Here is a 27,861-nt window from a genome sequence, read left to right as displayed (position 1 = left end):
GGGGGGGGGGCGTTGAATAATGCCAAAAAAATCTTAAGGATACGACATAGTCTAAGCATGAGACTCATTTATGTTTTTTCTATGTGTTACACATAGCCAGAGGGTAATTTCAATAATATTTTTAGTGCACCTACACTTTGACTGTTACCTATCAGGTGAGATCGGGTGAAGCATTTTCTTCTGTGGCATCAGGCCAATGCTCAAAATGCTGTTAGTGCTGTAATCTCAGCCATTGTGTAGGCTGAGACAGGAGAATCCCAAGTTTGAGCCTAGCATGGACAACTTAGCGAGACCTTGTCATTAAAAAATAGTTTTAAAATAATGGTTGTGAATGTAGCTCAGTGTGAAAGCCCTGGGTTCAATCCCCAGTACCTAATAAATAGGAAAGAAAGAAAAGGTTTCAAATTTTAGAGCATTTTGGATTTCTTATTCTTGCATTAAGGCTGTTCACCTTATATAGTCTTCTGTTTTCTGTAATAGTATTGGGTTTCTTGTGTTCTTATTTCCACACATTCTCAGCATGAGACATGATGACTAATGCTATCATTTTCCCTCCTGCTGTAGGGATGTGTTTAATCTATGCATGCTCTGAATGCATTGTTATTCATGGGCTGCAGTATTCCTCTCTGTAAGTGAGATTTGTTTGAGTGATGAAACTCTTGCACTAGACACCAGTTTGTTCTGCTGGAAGTTTGACATTTTACTAAGGGCTTTAATATTCTTCTTTTTTTTTTTAATCTGAGTTTTGTTGATGCCAGGTGCTGGTGCTCTCAGTAGCAGTGGCTACAGTATAAGATCAGCCAGACTTCAGGGCACTCCGATGTACACTAAGAAAACAGGTAGCTGCGTAATTACAAGCAAAGTGATGCAGAGTGAAAAATAAAGCACACCTTTATAGACACATTCTTTTTTTGAGACAGGGTCTCACTGTGTAGTTGAGACTGACCTGGAACTCACTATGTAGCCCAGGCTGGTCTCGAACTCACAGCAATCCTCCTACCTCAGCCTCCCGAGTGCTGGGATTACAGGCACGTGCCACCACGTCAGGCTTATACGGCACATTTTATAAATAATATACAAGCAGCTGACTGAATTCTGTCAGATTTCTCCGAATCTTAGATGCCATCATTTAAAAAAGAAAGCGCAACTGCTTTAGAGGTGTTCAAAGTAAAATAATATGCACCTTAGAATAAATGAAATACAGGAGAAACATCCCAAGGCCACGTCTGCACATAGATCTTGAGCATGTTACTTCTTTTGGAATGTGGTCGTTCACTCAGATCTGTTTAATTAATTTATTTTTTTACTTCCCCTCAGAGTGAGAACGTTAGAGGGACAAGGCCCTATGTATCGTCATCCTGGCTTTCCTTGTACAGCTGAGGAAACCGTTACTCAGTCAAGCTAGGTAACTGTGCCAAGGTCAGGTAAGGATTTAGTGGCAGGAGTGGTGCTCTAATACCAGCAGTGTGAGCCTCCGTGCTGAGTCTCAGCCCCATCCTGAGCCACTCAATCCAAATGTGCATCTTAACAAGACCCCTAGTGATTTCTGCACACCACACTTTTCAAACAGTGAGTCTGTGCTCTCCAACTAAAGTTCTTTGGTCTTTTTGGGATGCTACAGACTGAACCCAGGACCTCCCACATGCTGGGCAAGCACTCTGCGCAGGCTCCTCCTACCAAAGGTCTCTGACCTCCCAGAGACCTCTCAGGACAAACTTTATCACATTTTCCTGTGTGCATCACCACCTCCCAGCTTCAGTGCTTTGTGTACATAGCTGAGGTATCTTCACGGCTCGTATCACTTTCTTCCCAAAGCTGCCAAGGAGCCTTCTGGCTCCGCTCTATTGTCATTTGTCCCTAGCTGCCTGCTTCCCATGTCGCTGCCCCTGGAGAGGCTTCCTGGAGAGGCTGCTAGGGCAGAGCACCCAGCACATCTCTGAAGCACCCTGCATGCTTCTCTCTGCCCTTTATGCCCTCTGTCACAGCAGAGAGAAGAGGCCACAGTTGAAGCCTCGCCTGTGCACACCTGTCCATCCCTTCTGGCCTCTGAGAAGACACGCCCTTGCTCTCAGCCACCCCTTGCCCTGCGCTTTCCCCTGAGCTCCAGGGTCCTCAGTATCCCACTGGCTACTGGACACCACCACCACTGTGAATGTCTGTTCGGAATTTGCTGTGTCCCAAACAGAAGGAACGCATCTCCCTACCTTTCCCCGGCCCCGTGTATATCTTCCTTGGGCTTCCCCATCTTAGAAAATGACGGCTACATTTTTGTATTATACATTAATGTTTCCAGTTGTTTAAGCTCCATGCTTGAATTTATCAGTTGCTCGATCTCCCTGCCACCACCTTAGTGCCGGGCACTCCTTGCTTAGACTATCTCCCTCCATCTGGTCGGATCCTTCCTACAACCTGCTCTGCCCCACAGCAGTCCGAGTGGCATTTTAAAAACAATGTAAGTTGAGTCACATCACTTCCTGACTTCACAATTATTAGTGCTTCCCATTCTGTTTAGAATAAATTCTGCAAATCCCCCCTGGGAGCTGCCCACCTACCTGCCTCTCCAAGCTCCTTATAGCCCCAGGCTCAATCCTCAGTTCTAGCATTCTTCCCGTTCCTGGAACAAGCCAGCCTCTTTTTGCCTGTTATCCTTATGGCTTGAGTTTTTCCTGCCTGGGGCACTTGGCTGGACCTGTATATAGCTGGTTCTTTTTCCTTCAGAAAATGGTTTTAATTCAAAACCTTTACACTTTGACAGTCATTCCCCAACCAGCTTCCTTTGACCAGGGCTATTCTAATAGTCCTGATCACTTTATCTGTACTTTTCACACTATGGAGTTATCTTTTTTAAAACCATATTATTTGTCTCTCCCAGAACACGAGTTCCATAAAGGCAGTCATTGCTTTACTTTCAGTGTCTAGGAGTGTCCCAGATTTTAGCAGCTATTGAATGAATGAATGAGGAAGGAGCCTGGATCCTTGATGTTCTTCTGAAATCCATGCTTAGAGATCAGCCCTCGGTGGAGCTCAGGATCTGGAACCAAGAACAGGTGTATTTAAATTTTAAAAAGGTACCAACTAGTTGCATGACCTTCCAGTTTCATGACCTTCCTGTGCCATGGTTGGTTAATCTGTAAAATGAAAGCCATAGCGCCTGTCTCCCATGGTTGCTTTGAGGATTAAACAGAACAAAGCATAAATTGAGAGAATATATCAAGCCCTACCCAGCACATTGCCTCTGTTATGCTATGTCATATGAAGCTTTCTGTTCCGCCTTGTGTCCCTGTGACTGGTCCAGGGACCAGTCTAGTTCTATTCAATACATATCCATCCCACACACTGGGACACATTAAAAGTGTCAGCTCCATGGTAAGCAGTAAGTATTCAGACAGTGCAACGTAGTTTTGCTCTTGCTTTCCAAGACCTTTACTTTCAGGGTTAAGATAGCACATAAAAGGAGCTGAAATAGGAGGATGACACCATGAAAGAGAGAGCCATGGAGTGCACCCGGACTCCGGGGGACCCACGAAGTGCCAGGCACATCACTAGACCCTGGCTTGTCTGCATCTAAGACAGCACAGGACCCTGTGGGAGCCAGCAGCTGGTTTCACACCAGTTCTGTCACCAGGTCTCAGTGACACTGACAGATGGTCATCTCCAGCACCACATAAAGCAAGGGTGGTTGGTGCCAAATTAAGAAGAAAATCTTTGTGGGAGACTCTCAGAATCATTCTTGTAGAGTTCATAGCTCATTGTTTGTTTTTACTTGCATGCGATCTTTCTTCCCTCTCTCCTTTTTATTTTGAAAAAGTATCAGACTTAACAGAGAAGGCACAGAATATCTCCATGAATACCCCATACACTCTTCCTCTGGGTTTTCCAAACAGTAACATTTTACCACACTTTCTCATTGTTCTGTGTATAGATATTTCTTCTGAAGGTGCAGACATGCTGTTTCTTTACGCCTTACCACTTCAGTGTGCATTTTCCCCAAACGAGCACCTGTTCTGCGTGTCCACTGTCCTCTGCTCAGAACGATGAATGGACATCCGCACCAAACTGCAATCTGGAAACCCCCACCATGCCCATCAGCTCGTGTTCTTTGTAGCCAAAGAAAAACTCCTCCCTCACATCCTCTCCAGGGTCACATCTTGTATTGAGGGACCTTGGCTGTTGGCTTCTCTTAATCTGGAGCAAGATAAAGTTACTTGGATTTTCTTCTTTTATTATTTGATCCTTCCTATTCTTTTTATTCCTGAGGTACTGGGGATTGGACTCAGGGTTTTATGCTTTGCTGGGCAAGTGCTCTACCACTGAGTGACGTCACCAGCCCTTTTTCCTTTTGTGTTATTTTGAAGCAGTGTCTTGCTCAGGTGCTCAGGTTGGCCTCAGCTAGTAGCTGGACCTTGACGTTTTAAAGAGTAGAACATCCCTGACTTTGAGTGTTCCTGTTTTTTTCACACCTGGACCAAGGTTATGCAATGGGGGCAGGAGCCCTGCTCATGTGATGTGTCCTCAGTGTCATGGCAGAGGCACATGAAGTCTGGTCATCTCGTAATCGGTGGGTGACGTTCACTTTGGTCAGTGTGTTGGTGTGGTATCCGCCAAGTTCTCCACTGGAAGGTAGCTGTACTTCCTGGTGTAATTAGTAGACATTCCCTGGGGAGGTGTGTTAAAACCCAAGTATTCCGCCTCTCCTCACATTTGTCTGCTGCTTTTAGCATCTGATCCTTGCCTGAAACAGTCCTTACTTGTTCTCCTGATGCCCTAGACTGTGTTCACTTAGACCTCCTGACCCTCTCCGAGAGCTCTCAGGCCTGGAAGCAGTCTGCTTTCTTCAGACTCGAGTTTTACCGGTAAATACATTTCAAGTCTCATTTTCTAAGAGACGGGGATGGGGGAAGGAGAGTGGTATAGTAACGGACTTTTTAATATATTTTATTTAGACTCTTGCAAGTTGAAATCTCCTTTCACCTCAAAGGCATTGACCTTCAGACGATCCATTCCCGCGAGTTACCAGACTGTTACGTCTTTCAGAACACGGCAAGTGCCTTTGTTGTTTGACTCAGCCCCTTCCTGTGTTTTCTCTACTCCTTCTGTAGATGCAGAGTAGGAGTCACACCAGCCTCGAAATGTTAGACACCGTTGTGTTTGAGACAATTTTAGTGATGATTTATGGTGTCGTCGATCCGGAGACCATTGCTTCCAAACGTGCAGCAAGTCCTTTCCAACTAGTTAAGGCCAGATTTCTGAGTCAACAAGAAGAGTCTTCAAAATTGGTTTCCAACCCCAACTATCCTGCTATAATAAAAGAAATATTCATGACAAGTAATTTAACTATCTATAGTATTTTCCCTAGCTTTGAAGGAAGGTCTTTGCAAATGTTATAGCAAATATTTCTAAAGAAGCTCCCTTAGTCCATGAAGGAGCAGTTGCTTCTCCTTTTATTTTTTGAGGTGCCGTGTTCATGGGATTTTATGTCGTCTTTCTTTCCCCATCCATCCTTCTTCCTTCTCTCTGTTCTTCCTTTCTGTTCTCCCTTCCTTCCTATCAGATTGGCTAAAGGGCCAAACTGGAGGCTTGCTTGAGAATTCTATAATCTGTCCTTCAGCAATTTAGGAGAGTACTTCATTCAACACCAAATAATAAATATTTATGAGTCCCTTCTCTGCTCCAGGCATTTGCTGTGTCCCAGAGGCAAGCAGCCCTCAGCAGCCCATAGCCCTGTAGAGGGAACAGACAGAAAACTAAAGAAAGAAACAAAAGGAAATGCAGATGAAATATTTGATGTCTCAGTCAGTTTCTGCTGCTATAACCGAATACTATAGGCTGGGAAATTTATAAACAATAGAAGTTTATTTGACTTCTAGTTCTAGATACTGGGAAGTCCAAAATCAAGAGGCTGCATTTGATCAGAACCTTCCTGCTGTGTCATAGTATAGCTGAAGGTGTCACACAGCAAGAGAACAAGAGGGGCCTCTTTTATAGCAAACCCATTCTGGAGAAGACTTGCCCCTGTGGTGATGACATCCACCCACTCATGAAGGCAGAGTCCTCGTGATCTGTTCCCCTCTCACAGCCCCTACTGCCCAGTCACAGTGGCAGGAGGATTAAGTTTCTAACCTATCAACTGGGGGATGTGTTCCAAGAACAGGCTGAGAAGATTGTGTTGACCTCCCCGGGGTGGGTGGGCAGGCAGCACAGGGAGCCCCTAGAGGGATGAGGACAGAGGTAGCAGAGAATCGGGGAGAAGTAGGGCCCTCAAGGAGGTGGTCACTGATGACTGTTAGGGCATGGTCAGCAGTGTGGGTTAAACAATTGGTGTTACATTTGTTTTTGGGTTTTTTTTTTCTTATTCCTTTGGACATTGTATCAGTGTTTACTAGAGAAACAGATATAGCACAAGATATACAAATACATAAGAATTTACAAGATTGGCTTACAGTGGCCGCCCGCAGAGTCAGATGAGGAAGAGTGCAGCAGAGCTGTCCGCACACTGGAGACCGAAGGACTCAGTCCAAGGTCTGGAGCTCACTGCAGTGTGCTGCGCGAGTCCATGGTAGAGAGTCTCCTCCAGAGGGCTGAGGAGTCTGTGCTGGAATCCAGCAGACGATGTCCAAGGTGAGGGTGAAGACTGGCGCTTCTCTGAAGAAACAGAAGCAGATCTGTCCTCCGCCATTCATACCATCCAGACTCAGTCCAATCTGGAGCTCACTGCAGTGTGCTGCGCGAGTCTATGGTAGAGAGTCTCCTCCAGAGGGCTAATGGGTCTGTGCCAGAAGCTGAGGAGTCTGTGCTGGAATCCAGGAGACGATGTCCAAGGTGAAGGTGAAGACTGGCGCTTCTCTGAAGAAACAGAAGCAGATCTGTCCTCCGCCATTCATACCATCCAGCTGACAAGCCACACTAGAGGGGTCTGCCACACCTTGGGGTGTGGAATAGCCAAGCCCATTTAGCTGAGCTTCTCTTACTCAAGTCAGCACAATGAATCAACCACCACAGACCTCTATCTACTTAGGGTTCCAGAGGCTTGAAGGAGGTGTTTTAGGGGCTCTCTGAGGGGAAACAGGCCACTTCCAACATCAGTGAGGTCTGTCCTAGCTGACAGGTGTAGAGATGGGGCCGCTCTGCACCGCGGTGTGTCTTAGTGATGCTCTTGGGTGGCACAGAACTTGGCTTGTATTTAGTGATGCGCAGATGCGTTTGGATTTGGTCACCTACCCACTCAGCCCTGTTAGCTCTGTTACGAGGTCCTGTTGTTTCTTCATGTGTCCACTCTGAAAACTACTTGGCATGTATCACCTATAAACTTGAAATGGGTTCAGTAATTGTTTAAAGTTCCATAATGGGGAGGATTGACGTCCCTCAGTCATCTGAAGTCTGGCCTGCACCCTGTCATTGCTGAAACCATTGTACGTATGTGTGTATGCAACTCTTGGGACAAACAGAAAAATAATGCCCAGGCTGGTAAATACCTAGAATTTCATACCAGGCATCTGAGTTGAGGCAAGTGCTTCCAATTCCATTCCGTGTAGTATTTCAGGTAGTCGCATGCTCCTGTCAGATTGGGAAATTCTTACTTTAATTTCTGGGACTGGTTGGCTGCTTTTCTCTAGGATTTCTCCAAAACAGAGAGCTGAAATCCTAGATTCAGTAAAACTTCATGTATGCATCCTTTATACTGTATTTTTTCACGAATCCTAGAGAGTTGTGAAGAATGGAAAACATTTTCGTCAGTATAGTGCTCTTTGGGTCAGCAGACCTTTGGATGCCACGGATTTTTAAAGCAGAGTTGACGTAACAAGTCGTACTTTCTGCTAGGCTAAAACTTCTCAATCTCTTGTGTCTCCAGATCATCTTTGACAATAAAGCTCACAGTGGCAAAATCAAAATCTATTTCGACAGCGAAGCCAACATTGAGGAATGTAAACCTTTGAACATATCTGGATCTAGTGAGTATGCTATCTGTTGTCCCTTTGTGGCTTATAGAATGGTTCTTCATACTTTATTTTGGGATTTGCAGCATTTAAGTGGATGATTTGGATGGTGATTAGAAGTAAAGGTTCCAGAAACCATATTTGGAACATTAGATTCTGTAAAGCATGTCCCCTAGATTTGTACTTTTAATTTCAGCATGTGTGAGTCACACAACACACCTGGAGAGATAGTATGACTTGGTGGTTAGGAACTCAGGCTTTGGAGCCAAACTGCCTGGGTTTACATTCTGGTTCTGTTTCCTATTTCTGTGTGCTGGACAATTTTATAACCTCTGTCTCATTATCTTTCTCTGCAAAATAAGGGAAGTATTAGCATTTGCCTTTAGAATGTTAAGTATTAAACCAGTTAGTATGTAAAGCGAACTACTGAGAACAGGAGTTGGTGCATATGAATCGCTGTTTTGTAAAAAATACCTCTTAATCACAGATTTCGAATGAGTTGTTAGACCCTGTTCGGTGTGCTGTGGGGAGGGTTGGAAATGAAGCCCAGCCCACATGACTTAGTGAGACCCTGCCTCAAAATAAAAATTGGAAAAGGGTTGGGAATGAAGCTTAGTGCGAAGGCCCTGGATGCAATCCCCAGTGCCACCAAAAAGCAAAAATAAAGCAAAACAAGACAGAACAAAAACCCCAAGGCATCCTTTTGATCAGATTATCAGAATGAAATTAGATGTAAAATACCTGTGGTTTCTGTTTTAAACTATGTTTGATTTGCGGCCTGCTGCTTTTCATTTGTATAACTTAGCCCGTGGGTTTTTGAAGTGGCTTTAATTTTTTTTTTTTTAATTTCAGTTTCAGTAGTTCTTCTGACCAGAATGCAGTTTCAGTTTCTGTTCCAAGTGGTTCTTCTCCTAGCAGACAGCACATTGCACAGGCACAGAACAGATGCATATTTTCCAAGTCCATCCACAGGGTGCAACTATTTAATGAAAACAACCAAACGCTAGCCTTCCTGTGTGTAAAATGTGATTTGGGATTATCATCATAAAGAAAGAAACAAAGAAGGAGCTGCTGGGTCAAATCTGTGCCCAGGCCAGGGTTCTTTCCAACTTCGGTGATTTCCTTGCCTGGGCTCAGACAAGGGAGCTTGGGCTCCCTTCAGTGGCCAATAAGGAGAAACACAACCCTCACAGACCCGTGAGGAAAAACGCTGGAATTCAAGTGTGCTCTCCTCATGTGATGCTTTAAGAAACCAGATTCTATCACTAGGAGGATACAAATTGAAAAGAAAATGAGGAGATGTGGAAGACTTAAAATGTTGAAATTTGGAAACCAGTTTAGCAAAATTTTTTTTCCTTTTGTGCATGAAAACTATCTGGTGAATTGAGATTGCCCTGGTTTTGGGGGAAGTAGAACAAGGGCCAGGGCGACACCTGGTGGCTCTTTAGAGCATTTCCACGATATTCTGCGGTTCCTTCTTCACATGCCTATCCTAGCGCTCCAGGCTTCCTCTGGCTTTTCTCATTATCGTATTATCTTAAAGCTACATATGCAGGGGTGTCCTTTTCTCCATATAGACCCCACGTATGAATCCCGCCGCCCCTCTCCAAAGTGCACTGCTGATCTTCATCTAATTGCATTTCATCCATATAGGACTGGAGGGCGGGAGCTCTGGGAGGGTTAGTGTGCAGGGTACCTCGTGGGTGGGATTTGAATGGTGTTCCAGACTAATGGGTAATAAATCTCCACAGCCCTGGGTCACAGTCCCACAGCAGACCTGTGGGGTGTGCAGGGCTTCCAAGCCCTGCGGAGGAGGGGAGTGGAGCATGGGCTTCCCTAGCCAGGTTGGTAGGGCAACTTTCTGACTTGTATTTTTCCAAGGCCAGCTTTGAGAAAGGTTCTTGTAGGGTAACATAGTTTCAACAGAGTGAAAAATTTCAATGTTTACACCCCCTTTTAAAAAGCCATCCAACTAATCTTCAATAATTCAAGGAAAAAAACAATACTGGATACCCTGTTACTGGGGCTAGTTCATTTTCTAGATGTGTTTGTTTTCCTCTCTATATTTAAGACCCAATACAATAAAGGGAGAGATTTTTGTTCTAGGTACATATAGCCCTGAAAGGAAAGTATCAGACTCTGTCCTTGCACATCCTAAGATTTTCCACCCCCATCTCTCCCAGAACAGCCACTACTTCCTCTGCTCCATCCCATAGCCCTAGCCGGAGAGGCACTTGTATTTTGGTAGAGCTAAATCACTGTGCTATGGTGATGGTTCACGATAAATTTCTTGACTGTAAAATAGCAAGGTAAATAAACGCAGGCACTCTGTCTTACCAGTTCTCAGGCCGGTGCTCGGAGTTAATACGATGCTAGCAGTGGAGCCACACACTCCTGCCGCGAGGTTTGCTGTCAGCCCCTCTCTGGCCTTCCTTCTCCATCTAGTTTCTGAGTTCGTCTCTCTTTAAATTCTCAAACATTGCTGCTTCCCGGTCTGCTGGTTCTAATGGCTGTCCACATCTGTTGCTTCATCCTCTCCTGTCTTGATCGTCCAGACTGGACTCAGTTTACCCAGATGGAACCGCAGGTGCCTTTCCCAGGTGTTCCTACCCCTGGGTCCATTGGCGAGCAGGCTGGGACCCATTCCTTGATCTCTCGTAACCCCACACCCTCTCCTCTCGCCTGTGATGTGGCTGCCCCCCCTCTGCAGATCCTTGGGGGCCTCCTGGGGCTCCACTGTGGCTCTTCACTTACTGGGAGCACGCTGAGGTGTTGTGCTACACGCAGGTGCTGTGTGTTAACACTGCTCGGGCACTCGGAGGGGAAGACGGACACTGAAAGTCCACACCGGGAGTGTTGGTTATTTTCCTACAGCTGTTCCAGGGCTTTGCACAGGGGAATTTGAGAAATCCTCACAACGGCCCCATGGTGTGGGCTTCATTACCATTGTTCTACCCACCTTTCAGAGGAGGAAGCTGAGACTCCGCTTATGCAGCTTCTCCCGGACTCCGGACTCCGTAGCTCTGACTGCAAACCTGAGACTCAGAGGCGCGCTGCCCTCTCACCTCACACTGTGTCCTCCGCCCTGTGCCCCTGGGAAGTACAGTGGCCGGCGTGCAGTGGGGAGCACAGGAGCTGGGGAGGGGGGCGTGGTCCCAGTCAGTGCTGTGACAGAGCAGGAAGGGCTAACAGAGATGACAACAGGGGAACTTCTGTCTGATATGGGGGATTTCAAGGCTGAGACCTGATGCGGAAAGCAGATAATGCGTGGGGGATGGGTGCTGTCAAGGCAGTGGGACCAGCCTGGCACAGTCCCTGAGTGAGGACCGGGAAGGAGGAAGAGGCACCAGTGTGGCCACAGAGTGGGGCAGGTGGGAGTCGGGCGGGAGCCGGCCGAGGCTGGACAGTGGCGCGCGCAGGCAGGGTGGGTGCCACTCGGGCAGCTCCGTCTCCCTGGGGAACCTGCTCCCTGGCACTGAGTTCCAAAGGAACAGTCTGATAATAGACGGCTTTATTTCCATTGCAAGTTCTTTTCTCTTCCTGTAGAAGAAGCTTATAAATTGGCGCTTTTTGCTGGGAACGTGCGCATCAGTGAGGCCGAGAAGCAGCAGAGAGGCTGCCGGGCAGCGGCGGCTCCATCTGCCCCCTCAGTAGTGACGAGCGTGTGCCCTGCTGTGGGCAGCTTGGTGAGGCGGTGTCCGCGGATTGGGACGGAGCTCAGAGGGGTCGTCTTCGGTCGAGCTGCGCACCAAATGCTTAGACATACGCTTTAGTGCTTTTGTGAATAGATTTGCAGTGGACAAGTATTCACATCAGGGGATATTTTGCCTTACTTGTAAACTTGTGAACGAGTGCCGGAGGATCCCTTTCTGATAGTTGTTATTTTATTTTGACAGTAGACAAAACATTTTTTTCATTTGAACTTCTTTTCATTGGCCAGTTTTGCTTGAGAATTATTCTCAAGTAACGTTTCTCATGGAAATTATTCTCGTGCTTAACATTTTCACTCTGTTTTGCTCTTCAGCTCAGAAAAACACTCAGTATGTACTGGTGTTCGACACATTGGTCATTTTGATTTGCCTGGCATCCCTTGTTCTATGCACAAGATCCATTGTCCTTGCTCTGAGGCTGCGGAAGGTAATGTGTTTGCATTTTCTCCGCCCCTTGGGGCCTGCACACACAATTCGCCTAAAGAGTGGGCTGCTGGTGTGGGGCCTCCCTGGACCAGTGACTGGGTTCATGAGGTGCTAATCAGCCTGAAGTGTAGGACGTCCGGTCGGGGCTCTGGCTGGTCAGGTGGGACGAGCTACTTACCCTGCTTACAACTGATCTAAAAAGCAGGGCCGCACAATGAGGAACTTTTAAGCCTTTGGATGTTTCCAGAACACATGGAACCCTTTTAAATTCAGGAGCAATCTTAAGAACAGAGTAATGGCACGTTTGGGTACCATCTTTTGTCTTCAAATCAGAGCTCCTTTTGACAGGGAAGCATGGTAAATGAGTTACAGTGAAGCATAAACTACTTTATTCTATTTTTAAAATAGTTTAAAAATTCTGAGTTTCATGTCACCTTTCTGCCCTCAGGGCTGTTAGGAATATATACTCTAGCTGCACACAAATCTCATGCTGGTTTGTGGTGTCTGTAAATGTCTACTGGGGTCAGGAGAGCTAGGAAGTCATTGTGGTACCATTCATAAAGCAAGGAAGTAGTTTATGCTCTGGTGTCCTTGATCTTGACTGCTGCCACCTCACTGTGTAAAAACCCACCTCCCTGAGCTGCCCTCCAATCCTCTCAATGGTCTGAATCCAAGGTTCAGGTCCCACCTCTGGCAAATCGAGGGGGTAACACTGGGAGCACACACTCTGGAGCTGGCCTGCTTGGACTCGGGTCCTGGCTTGGCCTCTCTGTGCCTCAGTTTCCTCATCGCCATGACGGTGAATCGTACCTAGGTCACAGGGCAGTCATTGGCATGAGTGAGCTGCTCACACGCCAAGTATTTGGAACACACCGTGTTAGCTATTTTCACAAGCTTCAGATATATGTATTTAATATTTGGGTTAATCTAGCAGGTACTCAGATACTTGCTTACTGCTGGGGTAGGTGACAGGGAAAAGTGTATTCCGTAGTGTTCCGCCGTGAAGTGGACCTACAAGTTGGAAATGGTGATGCCACACTGTTTTTATAGATAAAAGCACCATTTTGCACTTGTTCTCCTTCCACGGGGCAGTGAGGTTTGTAAAAATACATGTTTAAATGTTTGCTGTAGAGATTTCTAGATTTCTTCTTGGAGAAGTACAAGAGACACGTGTGTGACGCTGACCAGTGGGAGTTTGTCAACGGATGGTATATCCTGGTGATCGTCAGCGACCTGATGACTGTAGTTGGATCCATATTAAAAATGGAAATCAAAGCAAAGGTGAGGGCAGCCCACTTCCGACCTTTGGTTCCTTATCTGAAGCTCTGGCATCCTAAGATGTGAAATCCTGAGGAAGAGGAGTTTGGGTCTCAGGTTTTCTCTTTCATCACGCCCATGCGCATGGGTTGATTGATTCCTCATGGAGGGAAGAAGGAAGCTGGTGTGCTGGGTGGGGGTTGTGATCTGCCCTCAACTGCACTCCGGGAAACTTGGCAGCATCTTCAGAATAAGAACTGAAGCTTGAGAAAATTGTTATTTGGGTTTTTTAAGTTGCGAAAGGAGCAGTTGCCCATAAATCAGTCACCTCTCTGGATCATGTGCGGAGACCCGGTTGTGACCCTCGGGTACCCGGATGGGTGTGAGGAGGGCAGGAATGCTGGCGCGCCTACCAACGCCTGATGTGTTGCGTGAATGTGTTGATTTCCTCTCCTAACTAGGCCTGGCTCATCTGGCACCTAGTTGTTCTCCTCTGGACTCTGTGTGGCCGGCCAGTCTCACCCCGCTGACCTCCCCACCACGGCAGTGCCCCTTGCTTCTCCTTCCCGGCTGCCTCTGGCTGTTTCACGCTGCTTTTTCTCCCACCTGCACTGCCACCGCAGCCTCGTGGATTTCCGGTCTTCCGCCTTCTGTTCCCCGATCCATCCACCCAGCTGCCTTAGGGGCTTTTCTGCTGTTAGCGGCCTTTCAACCTCTGCGACTCACTTTAGGGGAAGTGGCCTCCCTTCAGCCTGACCCTGGGGTCACCCCATCCACTCTGACTCTGCCTCCCGGTCCCACCCGGGTCTCACCGTCTTCCAGGACAGCTGGCAGTACGAAGCCTTTGCTTCTCTTCCCTCTTTGTCCATTTGCCCAAGGAGCTTTTCCCTGCCATTCTACAGGTGCAGCTGTGTGCAGGTGCCTCAGCCATGGGAAGTGGGCGCAATCTCTCATCGCTCCTGGTTTATTATGTTAGAATTGTGCTTGTGTGCTCCTCTCCTCACTAGACCTAGCATTCCTTGTGAGCCGGAGCCGTGTCAGGAGATCATGTCGGAGCTTGCCTTCACAAGCAGCTGAAGAGTATTGCTTGGTCTTTAACAAACAGGATTAGCTTTTTGTTTTGTTTTGTTTTGTTTATGTCCAGGTCAGTGGTAGAAGCAATTTCCATTGCAGGATGGCATCTGGAAAAAAAATAGTTCAACAAATTGAAATAGTAAAAGGAAATAAGATGCACACATTTGGAACTGTGTTCTTCTTTGCTCTTAAAAAAAATTCTTAGCAGCTTCTAGACATGGTGAGCAAACCTGGAATATCAACATTCTGGGAGACTAAATCAGAACGCCAAGCTCACTGGGCGGGGTGGCACATGCCTATAATCCCAGCACTTGGGAGGCTGAGGCAGGAGGATCGCTGTGAGTTCAAGACCACCTTGGGCTGCATAGTGAGTTCCAGGTCATTCTCAACTACATAGTGAGACCCTGTCTCAAAAAACAAACAATGCCAAACTCAAGCCCAGCCTGGATGGTTTAGCAGTTTTGCAATACCTTGTCTCAGAATAAAAAATTAAAATGGCTGGGAATGTAGCTCAGTGCAAAAGCCCTGGTTTTAATCCCCACCACTGTAAAACACATAGGGAGGCAGATAGCGCATTCTTTCTAAACCATGTAAAGCAAGGTAAATAAGGAGAGTGGAGTAGAATATTTCACTCAACTGTCTTTTTTTTTCTTCATTCCTTAGAATCTCACAAATTATGATCTGTGCAGCATTTTGCTTGGGACGTCTACGCTCTTTGTTTGGGTTGGAGTCATCAGATACCTGGGTTATTTCCAGGCATACAACGTAAGCATTTAGCACTGGGCAGTGTGCCACAACTGAGAGTCGTTTATCCCTTGGGCTGTCATAGCTGCTTTTTCATTTCCCCCGTTCTGTTAATTTCGGATTTTTTTCAGGTGCTTATACTAACAATGAGAGCCTCGCTGCCAAAAGTTCTCCGGTTCTGCGCCTGTGCTGGTATGATTTACCTGGGCTACACGTTCTGCGGCTGGATTGTGCTAGGACCATATCACGAGAAGGTGGGTGGCCCTGGTTTTTCCTTCTGCACACCAGCTGTGTGGGACCCTCCTGCACTGCCCGCTTCTCAGTCTCCTCTACCTGCACCCTCGATATAAAGAAGCAGATAGCTTTGTTTTGATGTTTTTCTTTTCTTTTCCTCTTTGGGATACTGAAGTGCCTTTAAGATACTGGAACTATGGAAAGCAACTGAAGCACACGTGTCGGAGTTGCCTGGGACAGACTTGAGGGTCACACATACACCCAGCTGATCATCAGATGAAAAACAGTTGGGCACATGATCGCTAGAGTAAAAAACTAAAAATTAAATGAGGAAAATTACTACAAAATCTGTCTAGTTCAAAGTGTTAAGATTTTCAACCAAGGTAATTGAGACAGAAGTGGATAAAGACTCCCTGAAGTGACCATCTCACTTCTGGTTGTAAGGAAAGCATGTCTTGTCATAGCAGGTGGTTTTGATAATATTATCATCTTTATGTGTTTTAAAAAAATCGGAATCTGAGGTTCAAACTATTACTGAGCTTCAGTCGGCATCATAATATCAAGAACATCAAAGTCATGCAAAGATGTTCTTATTTTAAAATAATACATTTGCTTGCTAGGTACTTCAGGAAATGAAATGACCTAGGTTTTCAACCTACAAATGCAGAAGGGGTTATTTCACCATGTCGTTTTTATCCATGGTCCTGTGGCTGTTGGGAGAACAGAAAACAAAACAAAACAAAACAAAACAGCAGCTAACACTTGCTGTTTGCATGTTAAACATTATGCTGAACTTTTCTGTATTCTCTCTCATTTCATCCCCCCCAACTCCCCAGATTATCTTCAGATCCCCCGCAAGGAGAATAGAAGTAAAACATGCAAAAAATTGCTTCCAAGTTTGTGTAACAGTTCAACCCTAAATTGAGCTGTTTTGATCTTGATAGCTCTGTTATCCAAAATAAGTGATCAGGGCTGGGGATTTAGCTCAGTGGTGCCACCACCTGCCTTGCAAACATCATAAGGTCCTGAGTTCAATCCCCAGGACCACAAAAACAAACAAACAAAAAACAAAATAAGTGATCAAATCTGGTTCACAAACTGTTCATGAAGAGTGTTGTCCACAAAGCCCAAACCTTCGTGTCCTACCGGAAGAAACCCAGGGACCTGGCATGCTAAAGCTTTCTTCTCTTCATGTCACATTTAATATGTCCATAGAGAATTACTGTTTGAAATGCCAATAATTGACAGTGATGACCTCCGGATTAATAGTAAATCTTATTACTTTTCAAATCCATGTCATGCTTGGAATGTGACTCGTGAGTAAAAATTGTTCCAGGATATGATATCTCTGAACTAGAGAATTTGCTGTCTTAGCACTCAAGAAAATTTAGGTTTTTCTTCCTCCTTTCCTCCTACTCTAAAAGCGTCTCTACTTCTTTGTCACTAGAGGGCAGTGTTGCACCACGTGGAGGAGAAAAGGAGCCTACCGATTTGGCTTTAATTCATTGTCTGCAAGACCTTAGGACAAGTGGTCCTGTCTCCTTCTGATCTCTCTCAGCCTGTCATTATTCTGGAAGGTGGTCAGTTAATGTTGCTTGAATTTTACTAAATGACTATCATTCTGAAGTGCTATTTGTTAGGCACTGTGCTCAAATTCTTTATCTCCCTTGTTAACCCTAATCAGTCAGCTTTCCATCGCTGTGTCAAAATACCTGAATCAACTTTTAGGCAGGAAAGTATATTCCAGCTCATGGTTTCAGAGGTTTCAGTCCATGGTCACTTGGCCTTACTGTCTTTGGGCCTTTGTCAAGTATATCATAGAGGGAAATCTGTTCACCTCATGGCAACTGGGAAGGAAAGAGGAAGATAGGAAGAAGTTGGGGTCCCAACAACTCCTGCAAGGGTCCTCCCTGATGACCCAACTTCCTCCCACTAAACGGCAAAGACGGGATTCAAATCCCAGTCTACCTAACCTCAGCGCACGTACCTAACTTTGACTGATGCTTTCCTTGGCATTGTCTAAAGCTTATCATTTAGTTTGACCCAAGACAGAGGATGGTACTTCCAGATTAACTGTGAGGGACATGTCACCTAATCAGTCTGATGTGTGTGTCAAGATCACCCCTGCAGAATGAGAGTATTTGCTCTGGGAGCCTGACTGCATTTCCATATGTTCAGTTTTGTGCTTTCAAATGACTTACGTGAACTAGGATCCTCTGGGCAAGCACTGCTCAATAAAAATATAATGTGAGCTACAAATAGGAGCCATGTGTATACTTTGAAGTGTTCTAGGAGCCACATTGAAAAATAATGAAGAAACAAATGAAATTGATTTTAATTATATTTTTATTAAACCTAGTGTAGCTAAAATATTATTTCAGCGTATAAGCAATATAAAATATTGATATTTTTTACATTTGGGGGGTACTAAGTCTTCGAAATCTGGTGTCCTATTATTATGTAGCCACCGCACATCTCAAATTGGATGAGTGTTATGGTTTAATCTAGAATGTCCCCCAAAAGGCTCTGTGTTCAGAGGCTGGGCTTTTGTAAGGCAATTAGATCACAGAGGCTGTGTATTTAGCAGAGGGAAATGTGCTGTTAGGAGGAGGGGTCTGGCCGAAAGAAGCAGGGCACTGGGGTGTGTTCCCACCCTGGCTCCGCCCTGTGCTTCCTGGCCGCCATGAGCTGAGCAGCTGTCCTCCCCTAGGCCCTTGCACCTTGCCCTTTCTGCCTTGGCACCAGCCAACTCTAAACTAAACCTAAAAATGTGCCGCAATAAACCTCCTTTAAGTTGTGGGTTTGGGGCATTTTGTCTCAGTGACAAAAAAAAAACTGAGAAAGGTAGTGAGCGACATGTCAGGTGCTGAGGGCTCACATGTGAGTGAGTGGTCAGCACTGAGGACGCTGCACCACTTGATGTGGCTCCCACTTAGTGTGAGCTCCTCTGTGCCCCTCTGGGGGAGCAGATGGAGGAGGGCTGTCTCTAGCACTGCCCGGCAGGTCCATTTATGATCTCTCTCTCTCTCCGTTCTGTAGCCAGGCTGATTGGGGAAATGCATAGGTGAGTTCATTCAATGAATGTACAAGTCGGAGCAGCAAAAGAATTTTAGTCTGGTTTTGGACTTCTGTGCTTTTCTGCTTCATACTGCTGTTTATTTGAATCTGAAATTAGAAAATTTCTAAAATTAGAAACTGTCAAACCTTCTGTACCTCCCCAAATTAATCCAGTGTCAACATTTTCAGATTCTGTCCGTATCTCTGCTGAATCAGAGGAAACTTCAGTGTCCCCCAAAGCCATGAAAAGCTAAGCACTATTACAAGCATTTTCTAGCATTTTTTAGATCATAGTAACCTTGAATGTGAAGGTTAATTCTTCCATTAAACCAAACTCTAAAAAAGAGGTATCAGATTTTCAATTATTGACAATGTGAAACAGGAAGAAAAGGGCTAAAGGTGTAGGGGAAGTGGGTAGGGTAGGGGAAAGGAAACAAGGGGAAAATATGAGAAAATGAAAAAATGGAAATAAAGTATTTGCAAATAGGGAAAGGAGGAGTGGGTGAAGAGAAGGCAGGGACAAGGGGAAAAAATGAGAACCAAGACCTGTCATGTAAAGGTACAAGATCCCAATGATGAATGTAACTGTACTGTACCCCTAAAATGTACCAATAAACTCAGAGAGAGAAAAAAAAGAGGTATCAGGAAAATTGTAATTTGGCACTGCTGTTTGATTGGTAGCTAGTCTCACCATTTTAGCTTCCCATCTTCCTTTATGACATCTAATTTCATTGATTCAACTAAAGGGAACAAAGGTATGAAAAGGGTCCTGCTGATGTTCATTTCCAGCACTAATGGACTTTGGCGCTGTGCCCTTTCGAGTTGTCTGGGCACAGAGAGCCAGAGACTGTTGATGTTCTTCCAGACCTCATCTTGAATTATTAAACATAACTTTAATGTGGATTTTACATTTCCAGAGGACTTTTCTTTCTGCGAGGGATAAGTAATAATCTTGCACAGTTCCCATTTTACAAATTAGAAGACCAAGGCATTGAAAACTTGTTGGACTTTTTTTTTTCTTTTTTTTTTTTTGGACTTTTTGATGCTATGGGTAAAAACCTGCAGACCCTGCATGGCACTTTAATGATTCCAGGTTGCTGGGTTTAGCCAAATACCTCTCTTATTTAAAAGAACTGCAAGCCAGTTAAACGTTCCACCTAAATGTTGCATGAGATTCTTGCCGCCAGCTCTTGAAGCGAACTTTTATGTCATTCTCTGACTCGAGCTATTGCAGGTTGTGTTTACATCCAAATGAAAGTTCTTTTTAGCTCAACCACAAAATCATCTGTGAAATGGATGTTTGGTTTCTCATTGTGGTTCCATAGAATCTATGGGGACTCTAATGGAAATGCCCATGTAATATTTATTAAATGTCTACTGTGTGCTAAATCTTGCCAGATTCTTCTACACTGAGTTCTTGGAAGGTAGGGACAGTGGCTTCTTTCTCTTTATATTCCCAGAGTCCAGGCTGCTGCACAGAATGTGACAGGTGCTCAACACGTTTGTTGAAGAGAAACAGCAGTACCTGCTTTCCAGGGGCTTACAGTCCCCCAAGTACCAAGCAGTGCCGTATCTGTGGTCCTGCTGGCTGGAAACACATTAGGACCTTACATTGGCAGTATTCCATTGCTGTAGAATTTGGCTGCTGGAAGTGATTCTGGTTCAGAGCCAATTATTGTAATACAAAGATGATAGGCTGTGTGCTACTTAATTTATTGGGTCTCTGCTAGAGTAAAATAATTTTTATGTGCACACAAGAAAGAGGGTCCAAGGGTTATAAATAACATTGTGATGAGATAGATATTGTGTCTATACATCTAATAAATAAATACACAAAAAAAACTAAGAAGTAGAGTTGATAAGTATTGACCACCTCACTGTTTGCAGTTCTGAAACCTGAAGTACAGACAGCTAAGAATTATTGAAACTAAATAGAGGAATCAACCAGATTGCAAAAGAAGTTATAAGAGAGATGCAGCTTTCAGAGTTATAACTGACTTCTATAGAAACCGGCTTTAACTTCAGGTTGAAGGCTAGTGGAGAAAATGGAAAATAATTTATACTGAGAACTGCCTGCCTTGCTATTAAACAATCTGTGTACTAAATGATTTGTTTAACTGAATCTTCCCTTCAGCTCCCTACAGAGAGTGACTGTAGCCCAGCTCATCAGAGCTGTGGATTTGACAAAGGTGTGGGTATAACCACCCTCAGACTTACCTTGTCTGGTCTAGCCATGGGCCAAGAAGTGTGAGACATGGTATTTGCTATCCAACTAGAGTACACAAAAGTATACATAGAAGCAATTAGAAGAGTATCCCACAGTTTACTCCAACTCTTGCTGATACAGAGAACAGAGAAGGGGCTAGAGCTGCCAGAACAGTCTGTCTCTTCAGAGACATTGAATTAGCCCTTGAATATTGATTTGATTGGACACAACAGAAGACGAAGAACATAGGTGATGAAGAAAATAAATCCCGTGAGGAAAAGACCTAGCAATAGCCAGGTGATGTGGAAGGAGGTGGGATGTTAATACTGATGATGAGGTGACTCAGTGAGACCCGGGCTGAGGAGCTTACGCCAGCCTTCTTGGTTTGGGTTTTTACTTTCCATCTAGGTATTGTATAACCTTAAGAAAGAGAAGTGACCTGAAATCCATATTCGATGAAGTTTGAGTTTACCTGCAGCAGGGACTGGAGGGTGAAGAGGTTGGCGACTTCCCTGGAGGTTTCTGTAATAATTCAGATCCAAGTGTTGACACTGAGTGGAGCAGAAAGGACGGATCAGAGAAAGATGTCGTAGGAACAGAAAACCTTAGAAGACTGAAGGGAATGAAAGATTAATGAATAAGTATTTTATTATTTTGAAGCAAACATTTCTTTGGTAGGAGATGAACCAATGAAAAGACAGAAATGTGGAGGGAAAGCCCCTTTCCTGGTTAGGGTGGTGGGAGCTTTATTTTATTGCATGGGAGGCAGCAGCACAACTCCCAGGTGACGATGCCTCAGGCGCTCATCAAGGACTTAACCCCAAAGCCAAACTGACTTCATGGACACGTGGCCCCTGATCTGTAAGGGCAGAATGGGGTTCACTGCTGCACAGTAACTCATTTCATCCATGTGTGTGAAGAGCATATTGTCTTTTGCCTATCAGGTCCTTAACACTCTTTGGAAGTTTTTCATGTTCGGCTAATGTTTAACCAGAATCATGCTCTTCGTTTGGTGGATACTGCGGTAGCTTGTCAAGCCCTCAAAGCCAGGGTAGCTGACGTAGAGTTCCAGGGGTATCCACGTCCACCCATGTCTGTTCCTGAGCTCTAGGTGGACACCTGCAGCCAGTCCACTTCACACCAGCCTTTCTGCCTGGCGCCTCAAATTTATCTTTTCCCAGTCTGAGGCCATTAACACTCTCTTGCCGTAGCCCTGCCCCAGATGTATATTCTCTATATTCTCCCTGTTCTTCTCCTTTTCCAGCCAGGGCTGTTGTGTCTCACTGGGATCCTGCAGGTGCCTCTGACTGGGCTTTTCCCATTCTCCTGCATGCCTTTGGTTACTTTGAGAAACCTAGATCAGGCCATGTCACTCCTCAGTTGGAATTTCTTTCGTGGGCTGAACGGAGCCTTCAGCAGAAGGCCCAGCGAGGCTCCAGGCGGTGTGGCACAGCTGTCCTCTCTGCCACCACGCTGAGGCTCAGTCCCTACTTCACCATCGTCACCAAGCACATCCTCTCTCTCCCCCTCCCGCCAGAGAGCCCACTCTGAGGGCCACGTGCCTTGTTCTGCCCCCTCAGCTCTTCCTCAGGGCCTCATTGTGTATGGTGTCAGCGGCTTATCAGCTTGGTAGGATGGGGGTCCTTGGAGGGCATTAGCCATGATTATTCCACCTTCAACACTTCCTATCGCTGGCAGCTTTGAGGTTTTTTTCCTTTGTTTTGTTTTTTTTTTTTTGTACCAGGAATCAAACTCGGGGCCTTGTACTTGCCAGGCAGGTACTACACCGAGCTATGTCCCCAGCCTGCTTTTGGCTTTTAATGTTCTAACTACCTGGATCTGTGGTTGGAAAGGCTATGGGAAGCCATTCATTTAACAAAGTTTTCCAACCCTTCACTGTGTCCCAGTTGCTTCCATATGTGGTTGGTTGCGGTTCCTCCAGAAAGCAGTTTGGCAGGTGACAGCCTTAGCCTGGCATCGCGGCACACGTTTGTAATCCCAGCACCCGGGGAGGCTCCTTTCCTGGCACACGTTTGTAATCCCAGCACCCGGGGAGGCTCCTTTCCTGGCAGGCAGGTGGATCACAACTCCAAGTTCAGCCTGGGCGACGTAGCGATTTAGTGAGACATTGTCTCAAAATGAAAAGAAACACTTTTTAAAAGGCCCTGGGTTCAATCCTCAGTACTGGAAAAAAAACGTTAAGTTTTTACTCAATAACAAGAACAACCATTATGCATAGAAATGTTCATTACAGTGTTCCTTATAATAGCAAATATAGAAAGTCCAGTGGCAGGGAAATAATTAGGATTTTCGAGGAGTAGCCTGTTAAGATAACAAATGCTCTCAATGCGTGAATAACATAAGAAGATATTTATGTTAAATAGAAAAATAAAAAGGATCCAAATTTGTTAAATGACATGACCAGAAACATATAAAAAGTGCTTAGGAAAAGCCAAGAGATCGGCGTTGAGAGTGTGATGTTTTAATATTTTCTTGTCATGTTCTAGTTGTTCTAAGAGTTAGTTAGTTCTGCTAAGGACAAAAACAACTTCATGCTAACAAGCTTTACCTACATCCTAACTACACCCCTCCACTCTGAAGCATACGCCACCTCAGAAGCTAATTTCTGTTTCTCCCCTACAGTTTGAAAATCTGAACATAGTCGCAGAGTGCCTGTTTTCTCTGGTTAACGGCGATGACATGTTTGCGACCTTTGCTCAAATCCAACAGAAGAGCATCTTGGTGTGGCTGTTCAGCCGTCTGTACTTGTATTCCTTCATTAGCCTTTTTATATACATGATCCTCAGCCTCTTCATTGCACTTATTACAGATTCTTATGACACTATTAAGGTAAGTATCAACATTTGCTGCCAAAAACCATTGCAGACTCTGTGGATTGGAACTTAACATATATTTACATAAGATATTATAATTTTATTTAGGTTTTGAGGGTTTTGTAGACAAGCCTTGTCGATGCTAAAGGCTAATTTCAAATGTGGATTTAGGACCTTTTCCCTCTTACCCAGATTGGAGGGTTTGGGTTTAGAGGTGTGTTAGAAAGAAATGGGAAAAGAGAGGGTGGGCTGAGTCCAGTATCTGGGCTGCTGCTGGTGGCACTGACCGATGCACCTGCCTGTGTGGCCACCTGGAACTGAAAATTAAGTGGCACATTTTCAGGTACTGCCATTCCTTACACTGGTCGGTATAGCCTCCTGTATGGTGCAGCTTTCCTTTAAATAATGAAAGCGAAGCCTTTTGTGCAGTTTTAGCTTCCTACTTTCCTAAGCCACCAGATGTGTTCTGTCCTTCTAGTCTGAACCCATTTAACTAATTTGTAGCTTGAAGGAAGTCTGATCCTCAGGCCTTGGTTTCTCCATAGCAGGTGGTTGTGCTTGGAGAATCCTTCAAGCACTGTGGAAGGCTGAGTTGGTGCCTTTGGGTGCTGTCATCTGCTGAACCTTCCCCAGACTAATGAAGAGGAAAGCCAGGCCACTGGCATAGTGGGGAGATGAGAGTTCAGTGCCTGGCCTCTCTTAGTGCCAGGGCAGAAGGCCTTAGAGTCTTTGTGGCTGCTTGGAAAAATCTGCCTTCTGTCTCACTCTGCAGCCACTTTCCTTAAAAGTAGCAGTAGAGTCCTGTGCTTTAGCAGTATGTGGCGTGGAAGTCTCATCTAGTCTCAGTTCTAGAACTCTAGGATTAGACTTTGTGCTAGTTCCTCCATCCCCCTTTTGGACACACCATTCCAAGACTTTCTGAAGCTTTGCTTTGGATTATTCTCTGTTCCCATGGTGGCCTTGGCTTGGCTCTTCTGGCACTTGGCGAATTGATTCATCACTGTTCTAATTTCACCTCTTGGATCTGAGCTAGCACTGTGGGAGAGTTTTGTTTTAGCAAGGGTGTTTGATTTGTTGGCACAGGGTCAATTTCATATGCTCTGTAAAGTAACAGCATTGTGTGCTTTTGAAAAGAAATATCAGCGGAATGGGTTTCCTGAAACAGATCTGCAGGAATTCCTGAAGGAATGCAGCAGCAGGGAGGAGCACCAGAAAGAGCCTTCAGCTTTGCTGTCCTGCATCTGCTGCCTGCGGAGGTCGGTACTGTGTTCGGCTCCCCACTCCTGAGGCGAACTCCTCTATTGCCTTGAGGAAGAGTAACTAAGGTTAATGGGATTTTCAGCCCTGAAATTGGCTTATTGTGGGAAACAATTTAACTTCCTTTTCTTTCCTCCTACCAAAATTGGCTCTAGAAATGAATTGTTTCTTGTAAAACAAGGTTGTGTGTAAAACTACATATCATGGTCTACATCCCTGTGGATTATCATGAGACCCCCTAAGAGAAAGGCATGAATGATGTCCCTGGAATCAAGAAACTGAACTCTTAGGTAGATGGCCCAAGGAAGACGTCAAAGCTCTTCTTTCTGGAGGTAGAGCTCTGAGACTGTCCAAAGCAATTTTCTCTTCACAATATGTGGCCCACATAACCTTGAGCAGAATAGGAGTTCCGGGTGTCCTTGGCAGCAGACACACAATAGTAGCTGTTCGCTGGGCAGCTGTGCTTTGCTTGCTGCTTGTCTAGATTCTTAAGGAAATGGTCCGGACCTTGGTGGACAAGGAGTGCTGTGCAGTAGTTTGGGGACTAGGACTGGGTCAGATGAGGGCAGTTTTCTTAAGTGTGTACATACATGTTTCAATCTGAAGTCGGGGGTAGGAATTTTTTACTTAAAGTATACCACACCTATGTTTTTTGAGAAAGATTCTCTAAATCCAACTCCTAAGGGAAAATGAGAGAACATAATTGCTACTTAAAACCACAGGATGTATTTTTCTGCTAATCAATTTGGACTGCATCTTGGGATTTAAAACAATATGATTGAGTCCAAAGAATGTCTGGTAAATATGAAATGAGGTCTTCTGAGAAGAGGTAAGTTTTCAAAATCACATATCATCCTCCCAGAGCATTCAATTATTGCTCTATAAACTGGGATAAAGAAAAAGTAATTTTCTTAATAGGCAGCTGCCTCCTAAGAGTCAGTCTGGATTAGGGAGTCACTTTTCTACTATGTAGTTAACTTTAAGGAGGGGGGATGTTTATTGGAAAATGCAGTAGTGAATTCTGAAAAATTAATGGATCTTTGGTGTCCTTAGTTTGCATCACAAAGAGCCCTAAGATGTTGTTAAAAGTTTTCTGGTGCAGCCACTGAGAATAATTTAAGGATTTAAGGAGTGAACTGGAAGCCTTATTGCTAAGGCTGGGTCTGAGTGGGGAGAAGGGTGCACCATCAGCAGACATTTGCCCTGCAGAACCCTGGGGTTGTTCAGAAGCTGCATAGGGCTTCCCTGTGCCCATTCTAGGAATGAAAGAACCAAAGCAAACAGGAGAGTCTACCAAGAAACAGTGTAACTGTTGAGCAGAGCTAGATGTGAAAGTTCTGTAGAAGAAGGATATTAAAGATAGGTCAGAAGTGGGTGTTGCCATGTTTGACCAAAAGATGGACCTTTTTGAAGGCAGCTAGAGTGATGTCCGTGGAATCTTTAGACCAAAATTTAGACTCATGGGAGTGGGGAGGACCCTGCAGAGAGTAAGTGAAGGTCACATGTCCCAGTGTGAGGCAGCCTGGGTACTCAGAGATTGGTGTCTGGTCTTCCTTGCCTGGTGACCATGACAGATAACATCCCAGCTCTTTCCTCCAGGACATGACGTGGTCACCCTTTCTCAATAAGCACCTGGGCAACACCCACACATTGGTCCTTCTTTGAAATGTTGACAGAGCCTTTAACCTGATCATCAGAACACCTGTTGTTTGTTTGTTTGTTTGTTTTGGGGGTGGGCTTTTTTTTTCAAGTGTGTCCTGTGACCTCTCCTAAACTTCTTGGCTCCTTCAATCTCATCACGATGAGCTAGATGGCCTCTTAAATCTTTCCAAGTCTAAAGTGATTGGTTCTTTGGAGAGACATGCTTGATGAGCAAATGTAAATTCAACTTTCTCCTTCTCTATTGCAGTGGAGAAAAGCTGGCCTTTGGAGCTATGATAAAGCTTCATTAGCAGAGTGGTGGGAGGGTTCTAAGAGATGGACAGCTGCTCACAGTTTGATTCTGAAACCATCTACTTAAATCTCAACGTCAGTTGCCCATCTCAATTCTTCCTCTTACAAGTTTCCCTAATATAACCTATGTGTGCCTAGAATATAAAGTATACTCCTATTTCTTGGTAAAGAATTTTAAGTCCTTACTCTCTTCTTTTCCTCCTCTTTCCCCATCCTGTTATAGGCGAGGAAGTGATGACCACTTGATACTTATTAACTGAAGTTCTTCTGGGAAGACAATTCAATTGCAGGCCTCCTTATCCAGCTGCAATGCTCAGGGCCCTCAAATGCCCTGCACCAGCAGTTCTAAAAGGATTGTCTTATTTAATCGTGGACTAAGAAAGAAGGACAACTGTCAGCTGGCTGACCATGACTAAAGTTCCAAAGTTACTTTTATAACTTTGGAGAATGAAGACTAGACCACAGGCTACTACTGCTGGACATTAGTGCAATTGAGCAGTGATAATGAAATTCACTATTAGTCTGCTAATTTGTGACACAAGAATATTGCAATGAAAAGTCACATTTCAGAGTATGCAAAACAAAAATGTTTAAAGTTTTATATTTAAAGATGTGTGTTTATTGTCAGATAAGGATTTGTTTTAAAAGTGATTCTTGAGTTCAAAGACTTGCTATTTTATGATCTGTACAGAAGTGTAGTTGGTTGCAAAAGTCATTTAAAAATCACACTTACATCAACAAAAAGACCTCTTGCAATAGACATTTCTCCACCTATTTTCCTCTGAGTTTTCTTCTGCAGCATATTTGAAGTGACTGTTGGCATAGTTGATGGACTAACCTGGAAACAACAATATTTATCAGTTGTTCTAATTTCTGATTGCACACACATGACGTGGCAGTAAACTACAGCAGCTGTCTTTGATCTTAACAACGGATCGCCTTTCTGGACATATAACTTTGTCAGGCAAAGAAATGTGGTATATTTTTCCTTAAATAAATTTATTTTTATTATACTATATTGCATTAATAGTATTTATTAAAATGTGGTATTGCCTAATATCTACTAATAAAAATTTAGATCACATCTGAATTAATTACCTGGTCTACAAAGAGGATTTCTAATTTTCCCTCTCCCTCTTCCCCCTCCCTCTTCCCCTCTCCCATCCCCCTTCCTC

At 44.7% G+C, this 27,861-nt stretch overlaps 1 protein-coding gene across 1 annotated transcript in view; it reads left to right on the top strand.

Moving 5' to 3' along the window:
- The window catches only part of Mcoln2 (mucolipin 2), a 42,575-nt gene extending 14,929 nt beyond the window's left edge, over positions 1–27,646 (top strand). The window contains exons 4-13 of the mRNA XM_010636720.2: positions 4,769–4,853; positions 4,944–5,040; positions 7,850–7,949; positions 11,959–12,071; positions 13,202–13,351; positions 15,065–15,166; positions 15,277–15,399; positions 23,286–23,492; positions 24,611–24,732; positions 26,910–27,646. Of these exons, the coding sequence (XP_010635022.1) occupies positions 4,769–4,853; positions 4,944–5,040; positions 7,850–7,949; positions 11,959–12,071; positions 13,202–13,351; positions 15,065–15,166; positions 15,277–15,399; positions 23,286–23,492; positions 24,611–24,732; positions 26,910–26,946 (1,136 nt within the window). The 3' untranslated portion in view covers positions 26,947–27,646. The remainder of the gene's footprint in view (positions 1–4,768; positions 4,854–4,943; positions 5,041–7,849; positions 7,950–11,958; positions 12,072–13,201; positions 13,352–15,064; positions 15,167–15,276; positions 15,400–23,285; positions 23,493–24,610; positions 24,733–26,909) is intronic.
- The last annotated feature ends 215 nt before the right edge of the window (positions 27,647–27,861 follow it).

The sequence above is a fragment of the Fukomys damarensis genome, unplaced genomic scaffold (genome assembly GCF_012274545.1).
Source record: "Fukomys damarensis isolate Sample0158 unplaced genomic scaffold, DMR_v1.0_HiC HiC_scaffold_33, whole genome shotgun sequence".
Lineage (NCBI taxonomy): Eukaryota > Metazoa > Chordata > Mammalia > Rodentia > Bathyergidae > Fukomys > Fukomys damarensis.
This window is presented reverse-complemented; position numbering and strand designations above follow the sequence as displayed.